This window comes from Anomaloglossus baeobatrachus, chromosome 7 (genome assembly GCF_048569485.1).
Source record: "Anomaloglossus baeobatrachus isolate aAnoBae1 chromosome 7, aAnoBae1.hap1, whole genome shotgun sequence".
Lineage (NCBI taxonomy): Eukaryota > Metazoa > Chordata > Amphibia > Anura > Aromobatidae > Anomaloglossus > Anomaloglossus baeobatrachus.
Genome location: NC_134359.1, coordinates 173349131 through 173368674, shown reverse-complemented (window position 1 = coordinate 173368674; position 19544 = coordinate 173349131). Strand labels below are relative to the sequence as shown.

The following is a 19544-nucleotide window of genomic DNA, read 5'->3' as shown; positions in this document are numbered from 1 at the left end:
CCTATGATTGGTTACAGTGAGACACGCCCCCCACGCTGAGTGACAGGTGACACACTGCACCCAATCACAGCAGCCGATGGGCGTGTCTATACTGTGCAGTGAAATAAATAATTAAATAATTAAAAAACACGGCGTGCGGTCCCCCCCAATTTTAATACCAGCCAGATAAAGCCATACGGCTGAAGGCTGGTATTCTCAGGATGGGGAGCTCCACGTTATGGGGAGCCCCCCAGCCTAACAATATCAGCCAACAGCCGCCCAGAATTGCCGCATACATTATATGCGACAGTTCTGGGACTGTACCCGGCTCTTCCCGATTTGCCCTGGTGCGTTGGCAAATTGGGGTAATAAGGAGTTATTGGCAGCCCATAGCTGCCAATAAGTCCTAGATTAATCATGTCAGGCGTCTATGAGACACCTTCCATGATTAATCTGTAAATTACAGTAAATAAACACACACACCCGAAAAAATCCTTTATTAGAAATAAAAAACACAAACATATACCCTGGTTAACCACTTTAATCAGCCCCAAAAAGCCCTCCATGTCCGGCGTAATCCAGAATGCTCCAGCGTCGCTTCCAGCGCTGCTGCATGGAGGTGACCGGAGCAGCAGAACACAGCCCCGCTCCGGTCACCTCCACACAGCAACTGAAGACAGCCTCGCGATCAGCTGAACTGTCACTGAGGTTACCCGCTGTCACTGGATCCAGCGGTGGCCGCGGGTAACCTCAGTGACAGCTCAGCTGATCGCGCTACTCACCGCCGCTCCTCTCACCTGCACGCAGCAACTGAGGTTAGTAGCGCGATCAGCTGAGCTGTCACTGAGGTTACCCGCGGCCACCGCTGGATCCAGTGACAGCGGGTAACCTCAGTGACAGCTCAGCTGATCGCGTGGCTGTCTTCATTAGCTTGTGTGGAGGTGACAGGAGCGGCTGTGTCTGCTGCAGCTCCGGTCACCTTCATGCAGCAGCGCTGGATGCGACGCTGGAGCATCCTGGATTACGCCGGACATGGAGGGCTTTTTTGGGCTGATTAAAGTGGTTAACCAGGGTATATGTTTGTGTTTTTTATTTCTAATAAATGATTTTTTCGGGTGTGTGTGTTTATTTAGTGTAATTTACAGATTAATCATGGAGGGTGTCTCATAGACGCCTGACATGATTAATCTAGGACTTATTGGCAGCTATGGGCTGCCAATAACTCCTTATTACCCCGATTTGCCAACGCACCAGGGCAAATCGGGAAGAGCCGGGTACAGTCCCAGAACTGTCGCATCTAATGTATGCGGCAATTCTGGGCGGCTGTTGGCTGATATTGTTAGGCTGGGGGGCTCCCCATAACGTGGGGCTCCCCATCCTGAGAATACCAGCCTTCAGCCGTATGGCTTTATCTGGCTGGTTTTAAAATTGGGGGGGACCGCACGCCGTTTTTTAAATTATTTAATTATTTATTTCACTACACAGTATAGACACGCCCACCGGCTGCTGTGATTGGGTGCAGTGTGACACCTGTCACTCAGCGTGGGGGCGTGTCTCACTGTAACCAATCATAGGCGCCGGTGGGCGGGGTAAGCAGGGAATACGAGATTGTTTAATGGGCGGCCGGCTTTTTCAAAACAGTAAAAGCTGCCGGAGCAGTGTGAATGCCGTGCAGCGCCGGAGATCGGTGAGTATATGAGAGAGGGCTGCTCAATTCAGTTACTCAGGAGTTTAGCGGTCACCGGTGAGCCCTTCACAGGTGACCGCTAATCAGGAGGCGGCACAGACAGAGCCGCAGCATGACAATGAAGTCGGGAGAAGTTCACCCGAGTTCATTCAGATTGTGCGGCTCTTTCTGTGTCTGCTGTAATCTGCCATTCAGCTCTGCTACATGGCTGTCTGTGTCTGCTGTCAGCGGCCATGTAGCAGTGCTGAATGGCAGATCATAGTATCATAGTTTTAAGGTTGAAGGGAGACTCTAAGTCCATCTAGTTCAACCCGTAGCCTAACATGTTGATCCAGAGGAAGGCAAAAAAAACCCCAATGTGGCAAACAAGTTCCAATGGGGAAAAAATTTCCTTCCTGACTCCACATCCGGCAATCAGACTAGTTCCCTGGATCAATACCCTGTCATAAAATCTAATATACATAACTGGTTATATTAAATTTTTCAAGAAAGGCATCCAGGCTCTGCTTAAATGTTAGTAGTGAATCACTCATTACAACATCATGCGGCAGAGAATTCCATAGTCTCACTGCTCGTACAGTAAAGAATCCTCGTCTGTGATTATGATTAAACCTTCTTTCCTCAAGACGTAGCGGATGCCCCCGTGTTCCAGTCGCAGGCCTAGGTGTAAAAAGATCTTTGGAAAGGTCTCTGTACTGTCCCCTCATATATTTATACATTGTGATTAGATCTCCCCTAAGCCTTCGTTTTTCCAGACTAAATAACCCCAAGTTTAATAACCTGTCTTGGTATTGCAGCCCACCCATTCCTCTAATAATCTTAGTCGCTCTTCTTTGCACCCTCTCCAGTTCAGCTATGTCCTTCTTATATATTGGTGACCAGAATTGTACACAGTATTCTACGTGCGGTCGCACTAGTGACTTGTACAGAGGTAGAACTATATTTTTTTCATGAACACTTATACCTCTTTTAATACATCCCATTATTTTATTAGCCCTGGCAGCAGCTGCCTGACACTGTCCACTAAAGTGAAGTTTACCATCCACCCATACACCCAAGTCTTTTTCTGTGTCTGTTTTACCCAGTGTTCTACAATTAAGTACATAATCATAAATGTTATTTCCTCTACCCAAGTGCATGACCTTACATTTATCTACATTAAACTTCAATTGCCACTTCTCAGCCCAATCCTCCAATTTACATAAATCTCCCTGTAATATAAAATTATCCTCCTCTGTATTGATTACCCTGCAGAGTTTAGTATCATCTGCAAATATTGAAATTCTACTCCGCATGCCCCCAACAAGGTCATTTATAAATATGTTGAAAAGAAGCGGGCCCAATACTAACCCCTGTGGTACCCCACTATGAACTGAGACCCAGTCCGAGTACGTACCATTAATAACCACCCTTTGTTTCCTATCACTGAGCCAGTTTTTAACCCAGTTACACATATTTTCCCCTATCCCCATTATTCTCATTTTATGTACCAACCTTTTGTGTGGCACCGTATCAAAAGCTTTTGAAAAGTCCATATACACAACATCCACTGCATTTCCCTGGTCCAGGCTTGAACTTACCTCTTCATAGAAGCTGATCAAATTAGTTTGACAGGATCGATCCCTCATAAACCCATGTTGATACTCTGTCATAAGGTTATTTTTCTTGAGATACTCCAGTATAGCATCTCTCAGTGATTTCGAGGCGGCGGCGTACTTCCTGCTGGGTTAAGCAGGTAATATTCAAGGGTGAATTTATGGCATCACTGGTCATGTCATCTGCCATGGCATTTTCTTGTATAAAAACCGTAGAAAAAAAGTCATTCAGCAGGTTGGCTTTACCCTCATCCCCTTCCACCATTTCACCAAGACTATTTTTAAGGGGGCCAACACTATCGCTTTTCAGTTTTTTACTGTTTATGTAGTTAAAGAATATTTTAGGATTATTTTTACTTTCTCTCGCAATGAGTCTCTCTGTCTCAAACTTAGCTAACTTAATTTGCTTTTTACATATTTTATTTAATTTTCTATAATTATATAATGCCTCATCACTACCTACCCTCTTTAATTCTTTTAAGGCTTTCTGTTTTTCTTTTATTGCTTCCCTTACAGCTCTATTTAGCCATAGGGGTTTCCTCCTATTTCTAGCATGTTTGTTCCCATAGGGTATATTTTCTGCACAAGCCCTATTCAGGATGCTCATAAAAGTGTCCCATTTGCTTTGTGTACTTTTATTACTTAGTACATCATCCCAGTTTATTGCACTAAGATCATCTCTCAACCGTTTAAAATTTGCTTTCCTGAAGTTTAGTGTCCTTGTAGCCCCTCTACTATACATCTTACTAAAGAATACATGAAAACTTATTATTTTGTGATCACTATTCCCCAAGTAACCCCCAACTTGTATATTTGATATGCGGTCTGGCCTATTGGTTAGTACAAGGTCTAGTAGTGCTCCCCCTCTTGTGGGGTCCTGTACCATTTGTGAAAGGTAATTATCTTTCATTGTTATCAAAAATCTATTTCCTTTGCTGGAACTGCAAGTTTCTGTTCCCCAATTTATATCAGGATAGTTAAAGTCCCCCATAATAATTACCTCTCCGAGACTCGCTGCTTTATCAATTTGCTTTATGAGGAGATTCTCTACCTCTTCCATAATATTCGGCGTCTTATAACACACCCCTATCAGTATTTTATTATTCATTCTCCCCCCCCTTATCTCCACCCATAGGGACTCTACATTCTCAGTACCCTCACATATGTTGTCACGCAGGATGGGTTTTAAGGATGATTTTACATATAGACACACACCTCCCCCTCGCTTATTTGTACGGTCATTCCTGAATAGGCTATAACCCTGTAAATTAACAGCCCAGTCATAGCTCTCATCCAGCCATGTCTCTGATATCCCCACTATATCATAATTTTCTTCCAACAATATTAATTCTAATTCCTCCACCTTATTTGTGAGGCTTCGGGCATTAGTGTACATGCACGTTACGTATGACTCTGTACCTATATTCCTGCTTACTGTATTGACTGTCCTAACCCTTCCCCCCGTACCACCCCCAATTTCATTACTTGTGCCCTGGTCACTATCTGCACTACATTCCCCTTCTATAAAGTGAATACCCTCGCCCCCCATTCCTAGTTTAAACACTCCTCCAACCTTCTAGCCATTTTCTGCCCCAGCAGAGCTGCACCCTCCCCATTAAGATGCAGCCCATCGATAGCATAGAATCTGTAGCCAACTGAAAAGTCGGCCCAATTCTCCAGGAACCCAAAACCCTCTTTCCTACACCAATTCTTGAGCCACCTGTTAACCTCCCTGATCTCTCTTTGCCTCTCTGGTGTGGCTCGTGGCACAGGTAGTATTTCCGAAAATACCACCTTTGAGGTCCATGCTTTAAGCTTACAACCTAATTCCCTGAAATCATCTTTAAGGACCTTCCACCTACCTCTAACTTTGTCATTTGTGCCAATATGTACAATGACCGCTGGGTCCTCCCCAGCCCCTCCCAGTAATCTGTCAACCCGATCAGCGATGTGCCGAACTCGAGCGCCAGGAAGACAACACACTGTTCGGCGATCCCTGTCTTTGTGACAGATTGCCCTATCTGTCCCCCTAATAATTGAGTCCCCCACTACCAGTACCTGTCTTGCCTGCCCTGCACTCCTATTCCCCCCCTTACTGGAGCAGACACTCCTGTGGCGTTCAGAGGTCATGCCTTGCTGCAGCAATGCTACCCCTGTAATGACATCCCCCTCATCTGCCAAGTTTGCAAACCTATTGGGGTGTGTCAGTTCAGGACTAGCCTCCCTAGCACTTTTCCCTTTACCCCCCTTTCTAACTGTCACCCAGCTACCTACCTCACCGTCCTGCCGCTCCCTACTACGATCCTCCCCCACATCTGACCCAGCAAGCTGCTGCTCAGTGAGCAGCACACTCCTTTCCATATTGCTAATGCATCTCAGAGTTGCCAGCTGCTCATTTAGATCCAGTATCTGGGCTTCCAAACGTGCAACTTGCGCACATCTCGAACAACAGTATGCACCCTCGAACGGCTTTTCAAGGACTGCATACATGAGACAAGATGTACACTGGATCGCATTAGCAATAGTGGAGCACATTTTCTAATGGGGATAGCACTAAACAAATGTTAAGTAATTAAACAACTAAATACAAACAATTCTATTCACACTTACTTTTGCTCACACTTTGCTCACTCACGCTCACAATGAAGAAGACAGGCGCGCGGCTTTCAGAAGTCTTCCTTCCGGCTGTAACAGCCAAAACCCGGTTCTCCTTGAGCTCGCGGTGACTCTTCACTTATCCCAGAAGGCACTGGGAATATGCAAATTATCCTCGCAAGACTCCTTCCCTGGCTTTCAGAAGTCTTCCTTCCGGCTGTAACGGCCAAAACCCGGTTCTCCTTGAGCTCGCGGTGACTCTTCACTTATCCCAGAAGGCACTGGGAATATGCAAATTATCCTCGCAAGACTCCTTCCCTGGCTTTCAGAAGTCTTCCTTCCGGCTGTAACGGCCAAAACCCGGTTCTCCTTGAGCTCGCGGTGACTCTTCACTTATCCCAGAAGGCACTGGGAATATGCAAATTATCCTCGCAAGACTCCTTCCCTGGCTTTCAGAAGTCTTCCTTCCGGCTGTAACGGCCAAAACCCGGTTCTCCTTGAGCTCGCGGTGACTCTTCACTTATCCCAGAAGGCACTGGGAATATGCAAATTATCCTCGCAAGACTCCTTCCCTGGCTTTCAGAAGTCTTCCTTCCGGCTGTAACGGCCAAAACCCGGTTCTCCTTGAGCTCGCGGTGACTCTTCACTTATCCCAGAAGGCACTGGGAATATGCAAATTATCCTCGCAAGACTCCTTCCCTGGCTTTCAGAAGTCTTCCTTCCGGCTGTAACGGCCAAAACCCGGTTCTCCTTGAGCTCGCGGTGACTCTTCACTTATCCCAGAAGGCACTGGGAATATGCAAATTATCCTCGCAAGACTCCTTCCCTGGCTTTCAGAAGTCTTCCTTCCGGCTGTAACGGCCAAAACCCGGTTCTCCTTGAGCTCGCGGTGACTCTTCACTTATCCTAGAAGGCACTGGGAATATGCAAATTATCCTCGCAAGACTCCTTCCCTGGCTTTCAGAAGTCTTCCTTCCGGCTGTAACGGCCAAAACCCGGTTCTCCTTGAGCTCGCGGTGACTCTTCACTTATCCCAGAAGGCACTGGGAATATGCAAATTATCCTCGCAAGACTCCTTCCCTGGCTTTCAGAAGTCTTCTTCCTTCCGGCTGTAACGGCCAAAACCCGGTTCTCCTTGAGCTCGCGGTGACTCTTCACTTATCCCAGAAGGCACTGGGAATATGCAAATTATCCTCGCAAGACTCCTTCCCTGGCTTTCAGAAGTCTTCTTCCTTCCGGCTGTAACGGCCAAAACCCGGTTCTCCTTGAGCTCGCGGTGACTCTTCACTTATCCCAGAAGGCACTGGGAATATGCAAATTATCCTCGCAAGACTCCTTCCCTGGCTTTCAGAAGTCTTCCTTCCGGCTGTAACGGCCAAAACCCGGTTCTCCTTGAGCTCGCGGTGACTCTTCACTTATCCCAGAAGGCACTGGGAATATGCAAATTATCCTCGCAAGACTCCTTCCCTCATAGTGACATAGTAAAAACGCATCCCTACACATTACACACACTTGGCAAGTCAATAAATAAAAAAAAAAAAAGGGTGCCCAATGCATACGTCACAGAACACATGATCTAAAGGATCACACACTAAATTGATCAATTTAACATAGACTACTAACGCACGTGTGACAGCAAATGAACGACCTACGTGCAATCTTATTCAATCGCATATGCGACCTGGGCGTGTCACATCGCATACGAGATCGCACACCTAATTGTAAGGTGTAAAGCTGGCTTTAGACTAAACAAACCGCCATTTTGTAGGTATAATTCTAAAACCGCTGCTGTCTGTCCTTGGTAGTACACGGAGACTTGTTTCTTGAATAAAGTTATAGAGTTTAAAAAAAGCCATTTAGGCAGGGTTGATTTCGTTACATTAACTGCTGCAAGATCAAACAGTCCCTTAAAGGGATAATTCCAATACACTATTCTGTAATAAGAGTTTGCTTAGCTGCCTACCTAATTAAAAATGTGCAAGTCATGCATTTAGGGATGGGGTGCTGACATTGGTGCATGCCATGGGTATGGCTACGTGATAGGGCAAACTGCTTGCTTCTGTGGGAGAACCCCAAACCCCATCTTCTTCTAGGTTCTTGTCCCAATTTGCAGGGAGTGGTGGCGCAGTACACCATTGTTGAAGTCAAAGAACGAGCAGCTCGTTGGCTGGATGGCAGATAATGCTACCAGTCTCTTTACCATCATCACCTTGTGTTCCACACGGTCCAGTCTCACTAGCCAAGACCCTAGACCAAATAATCCTCACCCTGACCCTGTTGTCTCCCACCCTGACAAGTCACGGAAGACAAGTCACCCCACACCTGGACACTCCTAGGAGCTCTTTAGCTTTCCCTTTATGACTTCTTCTGACCTCTAACCATGCACATTTCAAGAGGGACATGAGAAGGTTGTGTGCGATAATTCACAATTATTTGAGCAGCCGCTGTTGGTGGGATAAGGCAATTACTGTCTCAAGAGGTGGATCATGATCAGACATAGTTGCCATCAGAAAGAAGGTAATGCGACACCATAACAAAGTTTCCATGAAAAATGTAAAATCCACTTTATTTGATTAAAAGCATTCTTTATAGCTCATGGTATAGAAAAGTAAAAGGGTGGGGAAAGAAATCAGTAATGCGTTTCTGACAGACGGACCATAATCACTGCGGTGATTAAGGACCAATGTCGGTCAGAAATGCGTTCCGGTTTCTTCGCCACCTCTTAATGGTCTTTACCATGTACTATACTGGATACTTTCAATCATTCAAATAAATTGGATTTTACATTTTTCATGGAAATTTTGTGCTGGTTGCATTAGCTTCTTTCTCTGGTCCTTTGAAGTTTATAACCGTGCACTAGTCCCAAGTTCCATCAGCGTTTCCCTGTCTTCTTACACCAGCTCCTGCATTCCCTCCTCTTCCTCTTCCTCCTGCTTCTCATTCTTAGCTGAATTATGCTCCCCATTGGTCGCAAATTGAGTGTGCTGCCTCGGCAAAATGGTAACACGCTCTGCTGAAATTCATCTCTTTAGGTGATAAACCATACAGAGCTGTTGAACTGTCTAAGAGCCGATCCATCGTTGGTGCTCACCGATGAACCTAGAACAAGGCATGGGCGTAACCTCATAGCTGGCCTGAAGCTTGGCAAGCCGGAATACGTTCTATTCCTGGCCCATGTACTTAACTTAGTTGTACAGCGGTTTCTGAAAACATACCCAGACTTGCTGGAGCTACTTATCAAGGTGTCCTCCCATTTCAGAAAGTCACTTACCGCCGCCACGGGTAGGCAATGCTGCAGCAGCGCTTTCAATTGCCACCTCACCAAATGTTTTGCGACCTGCCCATGTGCTGGAAACATTACACATGTTGGCAAGGTTTAGTGATCAGCAGAGGGCAGTAGTTGATTACCAGCTCCAACATGCACTTTGAACTTCCAATCAGCCTCCAAACATAACAACTGCGGATTGGGCATTGATATCTGTGTAGTGCAAATGTTCCTTCATTAGCTTGCCTCTCCACAGCAAGGATGCCAAATACCTCAGTGCCGCAACCAGACTGCACCACCTTCCTGCACATGTCAACCGGTAACTCGCTTAGGACACCCACACTCGTTCTCTTAAAGGGCCAGCACACTAATTCCCGGAAGTGCCTCTCAGTCTATGGCTGAGAAGCACTAGTTATTTAAGGCATCCTCCCACTAGGGAAGGTGCCTGAGCAACATTGTCAGTTTATCTCCATCTAGCTAGCTAATTGTCAGGTCCCTTTGTCCATGATCCGTTACTTGTACCTGTATCCACCAACCTGTACCTGTCACCCTGTCCCTGCCATACCTTCCTTGTCTGTCTCCCCTGTCATCCAGTCTTATTCAGCCATACCAGCTGCAGCTGCCAGTACTAGTGATTCTACCTGTCCATCCAGCCTTACTGTCTTCCTCAGCCGCTCTGGCTGCACCAGTTGTACTGTTTGCCTCAGCCGGCCCGGCTGCACCTGTCAGCACTATAGACTGCCTGTCTGTACATGAACTTGTCCCTATCTGTCACCCTGTCTCTGTCCTGAGGATCATCTGCCACGGTCGCAAATACTGCCCTTGGAGTGGCACTTGGCGTCTACCCTGTAGGCACTTAATTAAGCCCCTTCTATTACAGGGTAAGCCAGGGTCCCCCCTGTGGTCCATTGAGTCCACTCCCACTTACCGCCTTTTCACTGGTGAGCGTAACAGATTACTCGGGCCATGGACTCCACTGGCTCTGACTCTCCACCCCTGATCGAATTATACGGTGAGATGTAGCACATGCGGGAGCAGCAAGCTCAAATCTTGACCCACGTATGGTCTGTGAGTGTTCACCGGAATTCTCCTGCTCCGTCTGTATCCGGACCTTGTCTGTCTAGTCTATCATGTTTAGACGGCAACCCCAAGCAATGCCGAGAATTCATTAACCTGTGCACTGTGCAGTTTGAGCTGTTGGCCCACCAGTTTTCTTCAGACCAGGCCAAGGTGGCTTTGGAAATGTTGCACATCGGTGGGGAGGCTCTCGTCTAGATAAATCTCCTGTAGAAATGACCTAGTTACCTTGAAGAACGTTTTTAATGAGCTGGGCCATAATGCTACTGCTGCGTCTTCTCTTTTGCAGTTGCGTCTAGAAGTTCAGACTGCGAGTGTCACAGAGAGTTATGCTCAAAATTCACTGAGTGTCATGGCGGCATCAGACGCTGTTCACACTACAGATTTTAACACTCCACACTATGGTTTCTCTGGTATTTCTGATTTACCAAGGCAGGCCCAGGTGTCGACCAGCTATGTGCTCATTAATGGTCAATCTAGCAAGAGTTAACCTCTGCTAGCCACTTTTGGGATCACATATTGTTGGAAACCTATCATATTTACTCCCTGCCTTTTTAAGATGGTGGAATCGGTCTTCCCACACCAACTATAGTTTATTGCTGAGTTGGCCTGTGTGCTGGTCTGCCCCAGTCCTGCTGGTGATTATGTTGCATGGTGCTTCACGTTTTGGAATTCTCTTATCATTGTTTTCTTCCTGCTCTTATTTTCCTCTTTACCTCTTATTGTCTGTCTTATACCTTTTTTTGTGTGAGCCTGCTGTGAGATAGCTTTGATTTTCCCTGTTTGTCTCTCTCTGTTGGTTTTATCACACTCCTGTCCTGGCACTCCATTGGAGTAGAGGTTAGAGGGTATAAGATCAGGGCTGGTCAGGAGCAAGGTTAAGAAGGTGGCCAATATCCTGACCTTCAGAGGTAACTCTAAGATAAGAGATAACTAGGGTCTCCCTAGTCCAGTGATGGCGAACCTATGGCACGCGTGCCAGAGAGGGCACGCAGAGCACTCTCTGCTGGCACGCGCGTCCTTGCCTCAGGCAGAATCGTACTGCCGTTTTGAATTGCTGGCATGCTAGTGCTAGCAGTTCAAAGTTTTGACTGTCAGATCGGAGGAAACATTGCTCCTCCCGCTGACAACCCCCGCAGCGTCATTAAGCCCGACTGTCGCATACCGTGATGTGACGGCCGCTGCCTCAGGCAGAATCGTACTGCCGCTTTAAATTGCTAGCGCTAGCAGTTCAAAGTTGTGACTGTCGGATATGAGGGGACATTGCTCCTCCCGCTGACACCCCCCCGCAGCGTCATTAAGCCCGACACTGTCTCATACCTTGATGTGACGGTGACGGCGCCATCACGTGTTGTGGCCGCGGCAGTGCGGGAATAGAGAAGACTTCAGGAGACCAGGAGCGAGCAGTGGTGAAGTGGGAGTAGGAAGGTGAGTAGTAGTATGATTTTATTTTTTTTTTTACTATCTAGAGGCGACTAAAAAGTAACAAATAAAGACTATGAGTGGGCACAGTATTATATGTATCTGGATGGGGCACAGTATTATATGTATCTGGATGGGGCACAGTATTATATGTATCTGGATGGGGTACAGTATTATATGTATCTGGATGGGGCACAGTATTATATGTATCTGGATGGGGCACAGTATTATATGTATCTGGATTGGGCACAGTATTATATGTATCTGGATGGGGCACAGTATTATATGTATCTGGATGGGGCACAGTATTATATGTATCTGGATGGGGCACAGTATTACATGGATCTGGATGAGGCACAGTATTACAAGGATCTGGGTGGGGCACAGTACTAGATGGAGAGTATCAGGATGAGAACATTACATGTGCTGTGAATGTGGAGTGGGGTGGGGCTGTGGAACCAGTCTTATTGGATAGGTGGTGAACACAGTAATTAAAAGTTAAAGTGCACCTGTCACACGTTTGGCGGCTGTTGGCAATCTTCGCACCCGGACCGCCAGCGAAACTTTTGACATGTCTTTGACAGGTACAATTTAAGTTTTATATATATATATATATATATATATATATATATATATATATATATATATATATATATATATATATATATATATATATATATATATATATATATATATATATATATTTATTTTTTTTTTTTATATTTTTTCTTTTGTCAAATGTGGAGCTGCAGCCAATATGTATTTTTTCAGTTCACAGTGCAGCTTTCCGAGCCAGCCAGCTTTTCCGAGCCAGCCAGCTTTTCCGAGCCAGCCAGCTTTTCCGAGCCAGCCCAGACAGCTTCTCCGAGCCAGCCAGCTTCTCCGAGCCAGCCAGCTTCCCTTGCTACTTTCCAAGCTAATCAGGACTCAGAAGTTGGCAGCCACCAGATATGAGTACAGCAAAAAAAGCAAAAACAGATAGTGGAAGATCATTCCAAGAGGTCTGGACAGAGTCATTTGGAGTTATTGAACGCAGTGGGAAAGCATTATGTACTCTGTGTAATGAAAGTATTGTGTGTCGCACATCAAGTGTCAGACGGCACTTTGACACCAACCACAAAAATGTTGCCCAACTAAGTGAAACTGAACGAAAAGAGTTTCTTGAAGGCAAATTGAGAAAATATAATTACCAGTCTCTTAGTTTTTGCAACTATCTTTCTCCAAGTAGAACAAATCATCTAACAGCTGCCAGTTTTCAAATGTCTCTGGTCATAGCAAAACATGGTAAGCCCCTCTCTGATGGAGAAATTATCAAAGCAGCCATGTTGTCTGGGAGTAATTCTCTTTTTCATGATTTGCCAAATAAAGATAAAATTATTCAACGCATCTCTGAGATGCCACTTAGCAGAAATACTGTTAAAGATCGAGTCCAGCGCATGGCAAGTGATGTTAGTCAGCAGCTCACCACTGACCTACAAAAGGCAGCTTGTTACTCAATGTGCTTGGATGAAAGTACAGATGTAAAAAATCACGCAAGACTAGCAGTAATTTTGCGTTATGCTGCTGGTGACACTATGAGAGAGGAGCTGGTGAAACGGTTATCCTTGCCTGAAAGAACACAAGGGATAGCTATCCACAATGCTGTGATGGAGGCTTTTTTGTCACAAGATATAAGACCAGAAAACGTTGTTTCAATTACTAGTGATGGGGCACCTTCTATGGTGGGTAAATCATCTGGTTTCATAAAGTTCTTTGTTAAAGAAATAAAACATGAAGTCATTCAGTTCCATTGTATTATACATCAAGAAGCTCTCTGTGCCAGGGAAAGTAGCAAAATTGAGGATGTCCTTAAAGATGTCACAAAAATGGTTAATTACATCATAGCTCGTGCTCTAAATTCTTGACAATTTCAAAGCACTTCTTGAGGAGGTTCAGGCACAGTATAATTGCTTACTTATGTACAATAATGTCTGGTGGCTGAGCAGAGGACAAGTCCTGGAGAGATTTGTAGCTTGCTTGGAAGAAATTAGGCTGTTTATGAATGAAAAAGGGCAGGAATATCCACAGCTCACTGATATGGCCTGGCTTACCAACCTCATGTTTTTCACAGATTTTACACTACACTATGTAATGTACTGAACAAACAACTACAAGGTGTAGCTGTAGGGAAAACAGCAGAAAGAATGTTTTTTGATATTAAAACATTTGAGAGAAAACTTCAGGTTTTTGAAAGAGACATTTAAAGTGGGCAACTGAAATATTTTCCAAATCTAAAAATGCATTTAGAAAATTCTAAATTTGTAGACAGTCTCACCAGCCATCAAGAAATCTACAAGGAGTTTTCTTGCATTGTACGAGCTGCAAAAGTCAATTTTAGTAACAGATTTTTACAGTTCCGTAAAATGGAGACAACTCTGTGTTTTCTGACATTTCCAGAGAGAGCCAAATTTGAAGATATTGATCTTTCCTGCTTACAATGGTTAGATTTAGGGAATCTTGAAATGGAGCTATTGGAATTTCAAGAAAGCTCTATCTGGAAAAATAAATTCTGTGACCTGCGTGAAACACTTGAGAAGATAGAAGGAATGACAAAGGACAGCACAGTTAGTTCAGAAAATGAAATCCTTAAAGTGTGGAATTCTCTGCCAAATAATTTTAAGTCAATGAAAGCACTTGGGATTGCTTTACTTAACCTGTTTGGGTCGTCATATTCTTGTGAGCAGCTGTTTTCAGCTTTGAATTATATCAAATCTGACATTAGAAACAGACTAACAGATGACTTGAGTGCAGCATGTGTTGCCCTCAAACTTACAAAGTATGAGCCAAGGGTAGACAAGTTATCAGCATGCATGCAACAGCAAAAATCACATTAATTGTTCAAAAGCATGCCAAATGATTTGTAAAGTTCTGTTGTTCAGATTAAATTGCCCTTGTGGCACTTCACAATAAATAAATGGGTTTTGTGTTGTAGTTTGGGCACTCTGTCTCTGAAAGGTTCGCCATGACTGCCCTAGTCTGAGGGCCAGTCTAGGAGACCCTGTCTCCTGCTCTCTCCAATCATCATGACAGTGGGTCAATATACAGTTCAAGCGACACCCTTAACCAATTGCTTGCTCCTAAGGCTTAAAGGCCCCTTTACACACTGCAACATCGCTAGCGATATCACTGTAACGTCACCGGTTTTGTGACGTAATAGCGACCTCCCCAGCGACATTGCAGTGTGTGACATGCATCAGCGACCTGGCCCCCGCTGTGAGGTCGCTGATTGCTACAAATCTTTCAGGACCATTTTTTTGGTCCTTTGTTTACCACTGCGCAGCATGCATCGGTGTGTTTGACACCGTTACAACGACATCGTTAGCGACTTAGCCCGTAGGCTTGCTATAGCGTTCCCTACCAGCGAGGTCGTTATGCAGGTCCGGGATCGCTGGAAAATCTCGTTGGCCAGATCTGCCTGTTTGACAGCTCCCCAGTGACTGTTTAGAGACTTTCCAGCGATTCCGGCAAGATCGCTAGAAAGTCTGTGTGTAAAGGGGCCTTTAAGGTGACTGAGTTATCAAGTGTGGTCCAGATTTTTTGCCATTGACTCATCCCTTCTCTCCCAAGGGGTCTTTATAGAGTGTGTACAGGGTCTAGAACTTTGCATAGGGGTACTCCATTTGGAGCTCATATCGTGTTATGTGCTCAAAGACCTTGCTGCACGAGTATTGTTTGGCTTCCCTTGCTTTGCATTACATATCCCTATTGTTGACTGGAAAACCCAGGACATAATAAAATGGAGATGTTACTGTAATGAACACTGTCTAGGGAACTGTATCTCAGCGATAAGTTGGAGCTTAGGTAGATAAACATGTGGCTTAGAAATTAGTGCAGGAAGGAAGGGTTCGACTTCATGGAGAACTGGGCCGACTTTTCAGTCGGCTACAGAATCTATGGTAGGGATGGGCTGCACCTTAATAGGGAGGGTGCAGCTGTGCTGGGGGAGAAAATAGTCAGACGGATGGAGGAGCTTTTAAACTAGGATCTGAGGGAGACGGATGGTAGTGGAGCTAATAAGGGGATAGAGCAGATAGACAGTGAAACGGTAGGGATCAATGAAGGATTAGGGGGGCTGGGACATGCAAGGAACGTAGGGAGGCTAGGAGTAATAATTGTGTTAATAGTATTAAATGTCTACTGGCAAATGCAAGAAGTCTTGCAAACAAAATGAATGATTTGGAGACTCTTATGTCAACCATGGATTATGATGTGGTGGGCATTACGAAAACCTGGCTGGATGAAAGCCATGACTGGGTGACAAACTTAAAAGATTATACTACATTCAGGAAGGACAGGAAAGACAAAAAGGTGGTGGGGTGTGTATATTTATCAAATCTAACCTAAAACCTGTGTTGAATGATAACATTGGGGGGAGCTGCAACAATGTAGAGTCAGTGTGGGTAAATTTACATGGGGTGGGGAATAATGGAAAAATACTAATTGGAGTTTGCTATAAGCCTCCTAACATACCTGAACAAATAGAGGGGGAAATGCTGGAAGAAATTGAAAAGGCAGCTAATAATAATAATCGAGTTCTTATTATGGGGGATTTCAACTATCCAGACATTCAGTGGGACATAGAATCTTCTGGTTGTGCTAAATGCTGTAAGTTCTTGTCTACAATTCAAGACCATTACTTCTCTCAGATGGTAGATGAACCGACCAGGAGAGATAATTTGCTAGATCTGCTCCTGTCAAATCGACCGGATACAATTTCAGATCTACAGGTCCGGGAGCACTTGGGCAATAGCGATCATAATATGGTAATTGAATTTTAGGAAAGCTGATTTCAACAAATTTAAGGGGGCTTTACACACAACGACATATCTAACGATATGTTGTCGGGGTCACGGAATTCGTGTCGCACATCCGGCGTCGCTAGCAACATCGTTGCGTGTAACAGCTCCGAGCGAGTGTTAACTATCAAAAATACTCACCTAATCGTTGATCGTTGACACGTCGTTCATTTTCAAAATCTCGTTGGTTGTTGTAGATGTAGGTTGTTTGTCGTTCCTGAGGCAGCACACATCGATACGTGTGACACCCCGGGAACGATGAACAACAGCTTACCTGCGTCCTCCGGCAACAAGGTGGGCGTGTCGTTAATGCGGCTGGTCTCCGCCCCTCCGCTTCTATTGGTCGGCCGCTGTGTGACGTCGCTGTGACTGCGCACGAACCTCCCCCTTAACAAGGAGGTTGTTCGCCGCCTACAGCAACGTCGCTAGGAAGGTAAATATGTGTGACGGGTGTTAGCGATATTGTGTGCTACAGGCAGCGATTTGCCCGTGACACACACACACGACGGGGGCAGGTACACTCGCTAGCAATATCGCTAGCGATATCGTAGTGTGTAAAGCCCCCTTAAGGGAAGAGCTTAAATGTGTAGATTGGGACAATGTCATGGTAACTGGGGATACTGAACATAAATGGGGTAAGTTTAAGGATATACTACTAGAGTCCTGTAAAAAAACTTATACCCTCTGGTTATAAAATGTCAAGGAATAAAAAGAAACCACTATGGATAAATAAGACTGTACAAAGTATAATAAAACAAAAACAAAGGGCGTTTAAAATCTTAAAGGCTGAGAATACAGAAATAGTATTTAAGAAGTATAAAGATATCAATAGGAAATTCAAAAAAATAAATCAAGCAAGCAAAATTAGCTACTGAAACAAAAATCGCCAGGGACATTAAAATAAATCTCAAAATCTTTTATAAATACATTAATGCAAAAAGGAAAATAAAGGATAGTATCGGCCCCTTAAAATATAATAACAAGTTAGTTATAGAGGACAAACAAAAGACTGAGATATTAAACAGGCACTTCTCATCAGTGTTCACCAAGGAGCAGACTGTTCCAGGGATAATTGAAGAAGTGAAAAATCAAAGTTCACCACCCGATATAATTAATTTAACACAAGAAGAAGTACGCCTGCGTCTGAGTAAATTAAACATTGACAAATCCCCAGGGCCAGATGGCATTCATCCACGAATATTAAGGGAATTGAGCTCCGTAATCGACAGACCCTTGTATCTCATCTTTTTAGACTCGTTTGTAACAGGGTTGGTGCCTCAGGATTAGAGGATTGCTGATGTGGTACCGATATTTAAGAAAGGTAAAATGGTGGATCCAGGCAAGTACCGTCCAGTAAGACTGACATCAGTAGTATGCAAAGTTTTTGACGGCATTTTAAGGGATGACATGCAAAAATATATTGCAGAAAATAATATAAGTGACAGCATGGATTCATGAAAGATAAGTCTGTTGGGGTTCTATGAGGGAGTAAGGTGGGCTTTGCACACTACGACATCGCTGGGGTCAAATTGAAAATGACGCACTTCCGGCATCGCATGCGACATCGTAGTGTGTAAAGGCTCGATGATACGATTAACGAGCGCAAAAGAGTCGTAATCGTATCATCGGTGCAGCGTCGGCATAATCCATGATTACGCTGACGCGACAGTCCGATGTCGTTCCTCACTCCTGCGGCAAAGTGAGGCACACTATGGTAGGCATGTCTTAAATAGCCATTATAATCAAAGAAGATTGCTTACCAGCATGGGCAAGGAGGAGGAGGGAGAGGTCGCTATGCAACCTGAAGATGTGTGCCTCACTTTCCCCTGAGGAAGCTACAACTCTTTGTAGCGATACGCGTGGGGTTTCCACCCCACCCTTCTCATGATATTTGCTTTGCCATTTACCCCGTGCAGGACCCCTGGGTATGTGATTTGCCTTATACTGGTTCCAGACATTTGTTTTCAGGGCAGATTACTTTCATGCGGCTTTGAGGTATTTGTATGCAGCAATTGTCCTTCTGCCTGCTATTGTCTCATTTAGCATGCCGTGTTCACTGCCTGTTATTGATTGAACAAGGTTTTTTGGCTATCACACTTACTCTGATTTATCATGTGGGGTTTCTCTTTGGCTTGCTGAGAGGGTGGGGTGTATTTTGGTGGCTTATATTATTGGCACCAAATGTATGTACAAGCTTTTTTGCTTTTTTAATTGTTTTTAATGAACATCTGTGTGTTTGTATGTCCTTTTTGATTAATAAAATGATATTATATGGTTATTTCTGGTGATCCCACTTGTTGCACATTTTCTTTTTCTCTTGTGTACCATAATAGGTTGCACGTCAGTGTCACGCTGCGATCTCGTTAATGACGTCGGATGTGCGTCACTAACGACGTGACCCCGACGATAAAACATTAACGAGATTGTAGCGTGTAAAGCCCCCTTTATACTTAAACTCCAGAAGCAAGGACTAGAGGAAACTATATGCAACTGGGTAAGGAATTGGCTAAAAGATATTTGGTATTCTCATTAAAAATAATTCTGGTTAGAAATACGGCACTCCTTATAAACGTTGTTTGTGCTCAGATAGGGTCCAACTCCATAAACAATTAAGTAAGATCCGGCACTCAAACTTGTAGAATTTGCAAAAAGAATTTTTTTTTATTTTTTTATTATTTTTTTAACAGGCGTAGTATTCTGTGTGACCATCAATATTCAATATAATGTTTCGGTCATATATAACCTTCACATTATTTCACACTGTAAACATGATAAACAAAAGCAAACAAACTTCACATCATTTTGTAGAAAAAAAAATGTTTCACTTATTAAACGCATGCATAATGAAAACATATATCTCATCAGGGTGGAAGACATCAAGACATCAAAACAGGAACCGACTAAATAAAAAGGGAACATAAAGTCCATATATAGTGGTATATTTGATTTTCAGATAAGGAAATCACGGATTCCTATAAAAAACAATAGCATATATAACAATCAATGCATAGTAGAAATTTTTTTAATATAGAACCACTAATACTGTATATACTATATCCTGCATGAAAATTAACTGAAGTCAGACCACG

General features: G+C 44.2%; 1 protein-coding gene across 1 annotated transcript in view; it reads left to right on the top strand.

Moving 5' to 3' along the window:
• Nucleotides 1-18733, top strand: part of LOC142245241 (SCAN domain-containing protein 3-like) — a 40401-nt gene extending 21668 nt beyond the window's left edge. Inside the window, exon 2 of the mRNA XM_075317808.1 lies at nt 12392-18733. Within this exon, the coding sequence (XP_075173923.1) occupies nt 12571-13524 (954 nt within the window). The 5' untranslated portion in view covers nt 12392-12570 and the 3' untranslated portion in view covers nt 13525-18733. The remainder of the gene's footprint in view (nt 1-12391) is intronic.
• Nucleotides 18734-19544: the final 811 nt, after the last annotated feature.